Source organism: Microtus ochrogaster, unplaced genomic scaffold (assembly GCF_000317375.1).
Source record: "Microtus ochrogaster isolate Prairie Vole_2 unplaced genomic scaffold, MicOch1.0 UNK20, whole genome shotgun sequence".
Lineage (NCBI taxonomy): Eukaryota > Metazoa > Chordata > Mammalia > Rodentia > Cricetidae > Microtus > Microtus ochrogaster.
The window spans coordinates 806,507-818,007 of NW_004949118.1; the positions used below are offsets into that span (position 1 = coordinate 806,507).

Sequence of the window (11,501 nt, forward strand, 5' to 3'; positions counted from 1 at the left end):
TAGTTCCAGGACAGGCTCCAAAGCAACAGAGAAACCCTGTCTCGAAAAACCAAAAAAAAAGAAAAAAGAAAAAAAAAAGAATATAGCTCATAACTTCATGATCATAAAAACAGTATCTTCTGCAGACCCGGAGCAGACGATCTAGGAGGACGGACATTTAACATCTAATCCTTTCACTGCAAGGCAGCTGCTCTCCTAAATGTGGTCCTTGAGCATCGCTGTGGAACATTCCTCCAGAGAATAACCTGATGCTGGCACACACACATGTGGTGTTAATTCCTCCCAACTTTCCTCTGGGAGGTGATTCATTTGAAATAAGTGCTACAAGAAATAGATTCTCCTCAGCGACAATATTTCCATTTCTGCAGCCAACATGAGCTCCTTCTGAGTATCCCAAGGCAGAGTATGACCTATGAAAGTGAGATGGCAAAAGGATCCTGTTCCACTCCACGTGGAATTTCAGAGTGCTGCCATCGTGCATTCCAGGTAGACCCTGGCAGACTCTGCTGTTACTGAACCTGCCGGACGCTCCCTCGAGGTCACTGTAACTGACAACATGAAGCTGTAGAACAGGAACTTAGGAATTTCTGCCCTCTCCATACTGACTCACACGAGCCGCTGCGTTATTTCCCCAGTAACCTTTGTATGCCCTGAGAGAGACACTTTTTCCAGTCGCCTTGATATATATTTTATATTTAAATTTTGGAAGCCTTAATATATTCCATGTATTACGAAAAATGCCATCTAAGCCTTGGAGAAGCGCATTAGAGGCAGCAGATGGTTAGAAGCCACACAGACCAGAAATGTCTACATTTTAAAAATGAGTAATGTTTTCTATAGACTATAAATAGACTTACTTAAAAACTTTGTATATCTTGCATGTCTTTTTTTTAGTTCCCATAAAATGTTTTATTAAGAGTAGTAAAATACATCCTGGTCTACAGAGAGAGTTCCAGGACAGGCTCCAAAGCTACAGAGAAACCCTGTCTCGAAAAACCAGAGAGAGAGAGAGAGAGAGAGAGAGAGAGAGAGAGAGAGAAGTAAAATAGCCAGGTAGTGGTGGCGTATGTCTTTAATCCTAACACTCGGGAGGCAGGTGGATCTCTGTGAGTTTGAGGCCAGCCTGGGCCACAAAGCAAGTTCCAGGACTGCCTGGGCTGTTACACAGAGAAACCCCGTCTCAAACAAAACAAAACAAAACAAGAGTAGTAAAATAAAAATTGTCTCAGACTGAGGAAACACACATCTACCCAACACAGTGGGCTAGATGAGCAAACACAGCTAAGTCAACTACAAAAACATGGGATTTGCCCCAGAGAAGCTTCCATGGTACAATGTCATGAAACCCCCCTTCTCTGAGGGACTGCAGACTCACTGTAACACTTCTGCTTTGGCACCCAAAGTGATCACTGAGTTTGCGGTCTGGAACACTGAGATCTGCTGAAGGTTTTGCTGAGGGTGGAGGAATCGCAGAATGGGTAGCAGAGGAAGGGAGTTACAAACACCAGCTAAGGCCACATGACAAGCTGCAGAACCAAAGACTAAAATTGACAGGAGTGTTTCTGTCATGTTTTGATAAGAAAGTATTTGTACATACATTTGTGTTTTCTTTCCTCAATTTCTTTTTTTTGCTTTTTTTATTAAGAATTTTTAATACCATATTTTTTCATTATACATAGCTATCCTTGTTCCCACTCCCTCCCCTCCTCTCAGCCTCCTCAATTTTTTTTTATCATGTAATGGTAATGGCATAAAAAACAATGGGATCGAATTGAAGACCTGCCCGGATATTAATTCACACACCTATGAACACCTGATTTTTGACAAAGAAACAAAAAAGATACAATGGAAAAAAGAAAGCATTTTCAACAAATGGTGCTGGCATAACTGGATGCCAACCTATAGAAGAATGAAAATAGATCCATAGCTGTTGCCATGCACAAAACTCAAGTCCAAATGGATTAAAGACCTCAATATAAATCCGACCACTCTGAACCTGATAGAGGAGAAAGTGGGAAGTAACCTTCAATGCATGGGCACAGGAGACTATTTCCTATGTATAATCCCAGTAGCACAGACAATAAGAGCATCAATAAATAAATGGGATCTCCTGAAACTGAGAAGCTTCTGTAAATCAAAGGACACAGTCAATAAGACAAAAAGATAGTCTACTGAATGGAAAAAAAAAATCTTTACCAACTCCACATCAGACAAAGGACTGATCTCCAAAATATATAAAGAACTCAAGAAATTAGACATTAAAATTCTGAATAATCCAATTAAAAAGTGGTGTACTGAACTAAACAGAGAATTCTCATCAGAAGAATTTCAAATGGCCAAAAGATACTTAAGGACATGTTCCACATCCTTATCAGGGAAATGCAAATCAAAACAACTTTGAGATACCATCTTACACCTGTCAGAAGGGCTAAGATCAAAAACACTATTGATAGCTTATGCTGGAGAGGATGTGAAGCAAGGGGAACACTCATTCATTGCTAGTGGGAATCCAAACTTGTGCAACCACTTTGGAAATCAGTGTTGTGGTTTCTCAGAAAACTGGGAATCAACTACCTCAGGATCCAGCAATACCACTCTTGGGAATATATCCAAAAGATGCTCAATCATATGACAAGAGCATTTGTTTAACTATGTTCATAGCAGCATTATTTGTAATAGCCAGAACCTGGAAACAACCTAGATGCCCCTCAACTGAAGAATGGATAAGTGTGGCACATATACACATTAGAGTTCCACTCAGCAGTAAAAAACAATGACATCTTGAATTTTGCATGCAAGTGGATGAAATTACATCATCCTGAGTGAGGTAACCCAGCCTCCCCCCAAATGAATATGGTATGTACTCGCTCATAAGTGGATACTAGTCATAAACAAAGGGCAGCGAGCCTATAGCTCGGGATCCTAGAGAAACTAAGTAATAAGCTGAACCCAAAGAAAAACATATATAGACCCACCTGGAAACTGGAATCAGACAAAAATTTGGGAGGGGGCGGGGAATATGGGGGGAGAGAAGGGGGGTTGAGGAGAACTTGAGGGAATGGGATAGTAGAGATGGAGGAAGGACAGATATGAGAGCAAGGAAAGAGATATCTTGATTGAGGGAGCCATCATGGAGTTAGCAAGAATCCCGGCTCTAGAAAAATGCCCAAGAACCCACAGGGATAACCCCAGCTGAGACCCTAAGCAATAGAGGAGAGGGTATCTGAACTGGCCTTACCCTGTAGTCAGACTGATGATTATCTTAAATATCACCATAGAACCTTCGTCCAACAACACATGGGAACAGAGGCAATGGCCGACATCAAAGCACTGGACTGAGCTCCCAAGATCCAGTTGAAGAGTAGAAAGAGTGAGAGTATGGGCAAGGAATTCAAGACCATGAGGGGGTCATCCACTGAGACAGTTTGCTTGAGCTGATGGGAGCTCACCAACTCCAACTGGACTGGGAGTGAAGGAGCATGGGAACAACCAAGCCCCTCTGAAGGGGGCTGACAGCTGGGGCAGACTGCGGGCCACTGACATTGACACTGGGATGTGTCTCTACTGCAGATACCAGTTTCTCGGGATCCTATTCTCTTTGGATGTAAACCTTGCTCAACCTAGATGTAATAGGGAGGGCCTGGGGCTTTCCACAGGGCGGGGTGCATGGCCCTCTCTTAGGAATGGAGGGGGTGGGGTGGGAGGGTCTGTGGAGGGAAAGGAGTGAAAGGAGGGGAGGGAGTGAAGATTTGGATTGGTATTTTTTTTAAGTAATAAAAAAAGAATTTTCAATACTACATTTTTTCAATATACATAGCTATCCCTGTTCCCACTCCCTCCCCTCCCCCCGGCCTCCTCAATTTTTTTTATCATGCAATGTAACATGATAACATGATGCATAAGTATAATATCAATATGAGAAAATTAGTGGTTATCATATTTAGGTTTGAGATACTAAAGGAATATCTCTCAAGGAACAATGTCACCAATTCTAAAATTTTTCAAAAATTTATAATGCATATGCAGTTGTTCAAGGGATAGTTATATCATTTAGGCATAATCATTACCTGGTTAAATATACAATGCATTTGCAATTGTATATGGAATAGTTATATCATGCTAGGTATAATTATGACCTAGCTATTGTTTTCATGTTAAAATTAAGCATGACATAAGGAGATATGATTGTGTGTCAAGTTGACAAGGGGTGGACTGTGATGACATCCTTGGTTGTCAACTTGACCAAATCTAGAATTAACTAAAACCCAAAAGTTTAGATACACCTGGGAAGGGTTTTTTCTCAATTAAAATCATTTGAAATGGTAAGAAGCACTTTTAATCCAGACCTTTTGAGGTTAGAAGATACATCTTTAATCTAGGCCGTACTTTCTGCTGGCAGTCTATATAAAGAACGTGGAAGAGAAGGCTTGCGCTCACTCTCACTGGCAAGTCTATACTTGCATTAAAAGCTACTTTTTCAGTATTTGGGCATATTCTGAAGACCAGATGAGACATCCAGCCTTGTGGACTGAACAACTACTGGATTCCATTGGTAGACAGCCATTGTTGGACTAGCTGGACCACAACCTGTAAGCCATTCTAATAAATCCCATACGTATCTGTCTGTGTGTGTAATATATATATATAATATATATATATATATAATATATTATATATCTTCATTCTACCAGTTCTGCTCCTCTGGGGAGCCCTGACTAATACTAATTTCTGGCACTGATGAGATGGACTACCTGGGGCTGGAGAGCTAGATTAACAGTCAAGAGCACTACTCCTCTTCAGAGGATTCAGGTTCCATTCCCAGCTCTCACACTGTGTGTCTCACACCACCACATAAAACTCCAGTTCCAGGGGCTCTGGCACCCTCTTCTGGTCTCTGTGGGCACCTACATGCAAGTGGTACACATAAACTCATGCCGTCACACACACATACACTGAAATAAATTAGTATCTCTTAAAAGAAGGAAACGTCCCACTCTCACCTGGAAGACCTCAGTCAGGAAAGCAGCCTTAACTCCCACCCCAGGCAAAGAGATCCAAATGGGAACTTTCTAATATAACCGTTCATATTTATGCTAACTTTACTGTTTTCAAAGAAGCAAGAGTCGGGGTTTGTGTCACAGAGCAGACCTTCACCTGCAATTTACTCCTCCTAGCATCCCACGTGACCTTCTGTTTGGGGGTAGAGTCTCCTCACTGTGTGTGGTCAGTGATCTAATTTGACCCAATGCATGCTTGTTCCTGTCGTTCTCAGGCTCACCCAGAAAAGGCCGGGCTTCTGTATAGAATATTCCAGATCGAGAAAATACTTGTTGCTTGAGTAACTTGGGACTTGGAGCACTGGTTTTCCGATTTTGAAAAATTCCAATGCATCTCTGCTGTAGAATAGCTCCCTGGCGCCTGTGAATTTTATATTCTGTACTGGCTTTTAATCTAAGCCGAAACACTATGAGCACCAAGAGACCTGCTGAGTATCAAAATGTTTCCTGGCCCTGTGGCTGCCAGAGTAACCAAAACTTCCTTGCTTCTAGAAATACCCCTGCAGTGGATGGCTCAAGCGAGACTCTCCAGTGAGACTCAAAACTCCGTGAATTTCAAACAGACAGTAAAGGGGAAAGGTAAGACACAGTGCTGGGGTCTCCCTCCACACCTGGAATAACAGGGTCGCCATATTTAAGACAGAGCATGTGCCCGAGGTTGGAGGCTGCTCCTGACTTACCCGTGGGAATAGCCATAATCATAAGCCGAGGCTGTCTTCCGGCTGACGTCAGTCCCTCGAGAGAACTGGGACGCTCCAAGACTGTAGGCCTGAGCAGCCTGCTGCTGGGAGGAGACCGCTGACACTTGACTAAAAGCCTCCGACTCCTGGCGGTGTGCTGCGGAAGAGCGGCTGCTGTAGGCGGTGGAGCCATGCGTGTAGATGGCAGAGCGCTTCTTCTGCTGCTGGTAATGGCTCATGGTGGTGCGAAGGTCCTTGTTCCGGTAACTGAGGTCATAGTGCTGGTGGGACTTCTGATAGAAAGGCAAAGACATCGTGTGCCCTTGAGAGGAGGGGGCAACCTGCAAGAGAACAGTTCTTGACTGAACAATCCCCAAGAACAATTCATCTCAGCCAATGTAGAAAAAATGCAGATTGCAATGGTTCTGGGAAGTGAATAGGAAAGACTGTAAGTTCACCTTAACCGGGCACTCACAAATCCCCTCCCTGCCATTATGTGTTCTTTTCTTGCTTGCTTAGGACAGTCAAACAAAGTTTCCTCTCTGGCTACTGTGCTTTCTCTCAAACACTCTGGAGTGCCTATTTCTAATTTTCTTTTTTATTATTTTATTTATCTATTTTTTAATTTCATTTTACAGTCAACCACAGTTCTCTTCCCACCCCTTTTCCTGCCACCACCTCCCCTTACCTTCCCCCAGCTTCTTCCCCCATCCACTCCTCCCAGTGGGTAAAGGCTCCTATAGGGAGTCAAGGAAGTCTGGTACATTAAGTTGGGGCAGGACCAAGCCCGTCCCCCCTGCATTAGGGCTGAGCATGGCATCCCACCATAGGGAATGGACTCCAAGAAGATAGCTCATATACCAGGGATAGATTCTGGTCCTACTGCTAAGGGTCCCTCAGATAGACCAAGCTTCACCACTACGTGCTCCAGATGAAACACCCATGCCAAAACACCAAGAAAGAGCAAATGTGTTGGTGAGGTAACAGTGGGGCTGCAGGAAGAGGGGAAGGGCAGACAGTACAGGCTCCTAAAGGAGATACAAAGGGTGTGACTTTTACTCAGAGAACTAACACGCCAAAAGAAGTCTCTGAACAAGCAAGCCCTTGCTCATGTCTGAAGAAAAGATTGTTGAAAAAAAGCCAAGAGATCAATTAGAGGGCTACACTGGGCTGAATTATACCCTTTCCCCAGACTGATGTGCTAAAGGGCCTCCAACCCTCAGAATGAGACTGCGTTTAAAAACTGGGTTCTTAAGGGGAAAATTCAACTGAAATGAGCGCATCAGGAGGCCCTTAGCCACCAGGGTTGGTATCCCCAGAATAAAAGAAAATCAGGATGGTGTCTCAACACTTGACAGGGTGACCACCATGTGAAGGACAGTGTCTGAACACAAGATAAAGTGACCAACCATGTAGGTGGCAGTATCTAAACAATGATGGAGCAACCATCATGTGGAAGCACAGGAGAAGTGGTCCATCTACAAGCCATAGCAACCATCACATGGAAGCACAGAAGTGGTCCATCTACAAGCCATAGCAACCATCACGTGGAAGCACAGAAGTGGTCCATCTACAAGCCATAGCAACCATCATGTGGAAGCACAGAAGTGGTCCATCTACAAGCCCATCAGAAAGAAGCCTTACCATTGCTTTACCCTTATTCTCATTGTTTTGATGTTTTGCCTGTATGCTATGTTTGTACCCCATGTGTGTGCTGACACATGGTATAGAGAAGAGGGTGTCAGAGCCTTTGGGACTGAAGTTACAAAAGGCAGTGTGCTGTCATGTAGGTGTTAGGAATTGAACCTGGGTCCTCCAGATGAGTAGCCTTATCAAATCTAAGAACACTTGACCTTGGATTTCTAGACTCCAGAACTGTAAGGAAATACATTATTCCAAATAAAAATATGGATATTTCGATTCTTACTATATAAAGAAGAACATCAGGCCTCAGTGTGGCAGCTGGTAGTGTGAACTTGGGCTGCTGGCAGTGTGAACTTGGGCTCCTGGGCAGCTGGCAGTGTGAACTTGGGCAGCTGGCAGTGTGAACTCCCGCTGGTCGTTTAGCTTCAGGAGGGGAGGCTTCACATTGTATTTACTTTTCTATTTACACCTGTCCCTCTATTAATTAACTAATTATGCGGGGTGCATGTGTGTCACTGCATGTACACAGAGGGCAGAGGACAACTTGTTAGCATCTGCTCTTTCCTCCCTTCATGTGGGATCCAGGGATGGAACTCACGTGCCTTTACTCACGGAAACCCCGCATTCACTCTTATAAATAATGCATCACCAAAGAAAGACTATCCGCCATGTGGGAAAATAGGGTATGTCATAATTTTATAGACATTTCCCCCTAAGTTTTAATGCATCATATTTTGAAATATTATTTTCAAAAATATGTAAGAAAATTATTTTCAAGTAAAGGTTTTTTCAAACCTTATTTTACTTAAAAATCCTAAGTGGGGAGTGAGTCCTTTAAATTTTTGTCAAATTCAAAACTAAGTTTTATTTAAACTGCTTAAAAAGTCAAAGTGTACTCTCTAAAAAAGAAAATCCAGAAATATGCATCTTAGGTCCCATGGAAAATACCAGTCTACATGGCATTTCCTAAGAAGAAAAAAAATAGCTACTAGCAAGCAACACTTAACTAGATTGCTTTTCCTGTTATTAAATATACAGAATTGTACTTAATAGTTACTAGATAATGTTTATAGTATAAAGAGTTTGGATACATTAATCTAGAATGGTATTAGTGTCGTGAAATGTTAGAGACGTCTCTGTAGCAGTGCCACGAGTGACTTACAAATAATAAAGATCTTTCACTATATTATAATGTAATTATATTATATTACATTGTAAACTAACACCACCACCAGATGATTCAAAATGCTATCATTTTCACAGAACATATTATTTAAATGTATTACCCTAATTCTATTTTCCAGTCTTTGTTATCTGACCCAAAGTACATTTATTTTATTAATATCTACTACTTAGTACATAGGGGTTATGTATTACCAGTAAACAGGGCTTGACTTTAAGTCACCAGGACTGACTGACCTTTGGAACCAAGGTATAACCACCCCCTTTTCTTATGTGAGTCAGGTTTAGCCCAATACACAACAGCCAGAATTTGTTAGAAAGAAAGATGATTTTGTGATCTTCTGTGCCTCTGAAACCTACATTTTCTTTCTAAAAATAATTTGGGAGCTGAGGAAGAAATTCTAACTCTGTAATTGTAATCTTGCTGCAGGACTCTTAATGCTGGCAGCAGAGGCCAAAAGCTGATGACAATTACCTACAGGAGGCAATAATTTCAGGGTCACAGTGCCAGGTCTGCCACCTCTCTAGTACCCAACCATTTTCAAGTCAGAAATAACACAGTGCACTTGAGAGTTCACCCACACTGGAGCATGTGCTAATTGGCTTTGAAGGGAATTTGTGTGCATCTGGCCTAATTTGCACTAGGGAATGGAGACAGATCTGTAGGCATGCAGAGGAGGGAAAACACCTCACTACTTCCTGTCCCTCGTCCAGTCCAGATTCCAACCAGACCGCTGACTATAACTTGGAGTTGAATCTGAAACAATATGATCTTATAGTTCCAGGAATAGCAGCTTCATTTCAAAAGAATATAGTGACACAGCAAAATGACACCGGCCCCAGCAGGTACCCTGCTGCCCTGTTCTCCCTTCCCCTGCATTTCCCTGCTGAGCTGAGAAGACAGACATAAACTACGGAGTGCATTTGTCGCCTGTGTCACACTTACCAGTCTCTGGGGCAGAGATGGCCGGGGGATATTCCACTGCTGGGCCAAGGAGCAGGAGGAGAGAATGAAGCCCCTGGGCGGCTGAATCCCAGAGAAAGTTAGGAGGCAGGGCTAGAGGCAGGATCAGGGGGACAGTTCAAAAATAATGCATGTGGTCAGGCAGCAGAATGTCAGGGCCCCACAGCCAGCCTTTTATGGCCAAGAAGGCAGATAAATATAGCAGCACAAGGGAGGGTAGTCCCAGACCCAGAAGAGACGAAACAGTACAGCAAAGAAGTTGCACGAGCGGTAAGATTAGGCTGATGGTTCCATGAATCTGGCCTGATTAAAGCAAATAGAGCAGTTTCACTGGGTTACACGGCCAGTGTCCAATATAACTTTATTGCTTTATATTTAAAAGTGCAAAACAAGTGGCTTGTGTTTATAGCTAAAAACAGGTGTAGGAATCTGATCCTCAAAATGGACTTCATGGAATTTTACTGCCAAGATGTGGGCTTTGTGTGCACCGCTGGTAACACATATACCACAGGGGCAAAAGGCACACCGTGAAAGAAAGAACTGGAGGCTGACCCAGCGTAACGCGTGCTGGCCATTTCACTTCACAATAAACACCTTGTTCCTCTCAGTTCAGGAAAATTGACAAAATGCATCAGAGCTTCAGATGTAAACATTTACTTCCTTGTTTCTTAGCAAAACCCTCAGGAAAAGGAATTCATTATTGTGTCCTTCCAAACTCAAGGGCAGGGACAGCCCAACTAACTGGTTCTTTGTTCCCAACCAATTCTGTTTCTTCAACGGTAAGAGGAAGAAGGGGCTCAGCCTGACAGCACAGGTTCCCTCTCCAGACTCCATGAGAAAAGAAGTCTGGAGCAATGGTTCACATCCGTAATTCCAGAATACCATAGAGCCTATAGCCCCAGGAGTCCTACAGCGAGATGACAGGCAGAGACAGGTGTTGATGCCTGCTGCTACACCATACAGAAATATGGACCTACAGACAGGACGACCACCATGAAGCTGGTGGGTCAGCGGACCTGAAATACTCAGTCCAGCTGAACAAGACAAACACCCCAGCTGAGTGAAAGGAAGAACCAACCCCAGCAAGCTGTCCCCTGACCTCCACACATTCACCCCACTCTCACACGGACACACAGCATACACACTAACAATGAACGGAAAATACGCAACTACATCTATAAACTGCAGAAACCATTTGCTTCAAGAACTCTCATCAGGTTTGCCTCACAGAATGCCAAGAGACTTTTCTGATAGATGTGGTTCATTGTGACCACATTGTCTATAAAACATACTTTAATTCAAGTCGGGCGGTGGTAGCACACGCCTTTAAACCCAGCACTAGGGAGGCAGAGGCAGGTGGATCTCCGTGAGTTCCAGGCCACCATGGTCTCCAGAGTGAGTTCCAAGACAGCCAGGGCTACACTATCTCAAACAAACAAGCAAGCAAAAAAAAACATAAATAAATAAATAAACAAAAAAATGAATAAATACTACTTTAATTCTATAATTCGACTCCTCTATATTCAGAGAGAGACGAGAATTCTAGCTAGTTTCTTCTCTTAAGGAAACGCCTGGTTTTAAGGCAGATATAGATTTTCTCTTTAAGCTAACTGGAAGAATGCTGGCATTTTCTGAGTATAAAATGATGAGTGACTGCAGACAAAATAGATGTCTAAGCTTTATTTAGGCCCTAGCACTCGACCAGCTCACGTTCACTTTACAGCAGCATACAAAGTAATTAGTAGCAGACCATCACTCTCTGCATGAGAGGGGAATGAAAGAAATATTGTTAAGAAGTAAAATGTGAAAAAAACCAAAAAAAAAAAAAAAAAGCCGGGTGGTAGTGGCGCACGTCTTTAATCCCAGCACTTGGGAGCAGAGGCAGGTGGATCTCTGTGAGTTCGAGACCAGCCTGGTCTACAGAGCTAGTTCCAGGACAGGTTCCAAAGCCACAGAGAAACCCTGTCTCGAAAA

The 11,501-nt window shown here is 43.0% G+C and overlaps 1 protein-coding gene across 1 annotated transcript in view; it reads right to left on the bottom strand.

The window, feature by feature from the left end:
* The window catches only part of Myom1 (myomesin 1), a 137,408-nt gene extending 127,727 nt beyond the window's left edge, over nt 1-9,681 (bottom strand). Inside the window, exons 1-2 of the mRNA XM_013353954.2 lie at nt 9,510-9,681; nt 5,738-6,078 (exon numbers count right to left, since the gene is read on the bottom strand). Coding sequence (XP_013209408.1) covers nt 5,738-6,051 — 314 coding nt within the window. The 5' untranslated portion in view covers nt 6,052-6,078; nt 9,510-9,681. The remainder of the gene's footprint in view (nt 1-5,737; nt 6,079-9,509) is intronic.
* Between the last annotated feature and the right edge of the window lie 1,820 nt (nt 9,682-11,501).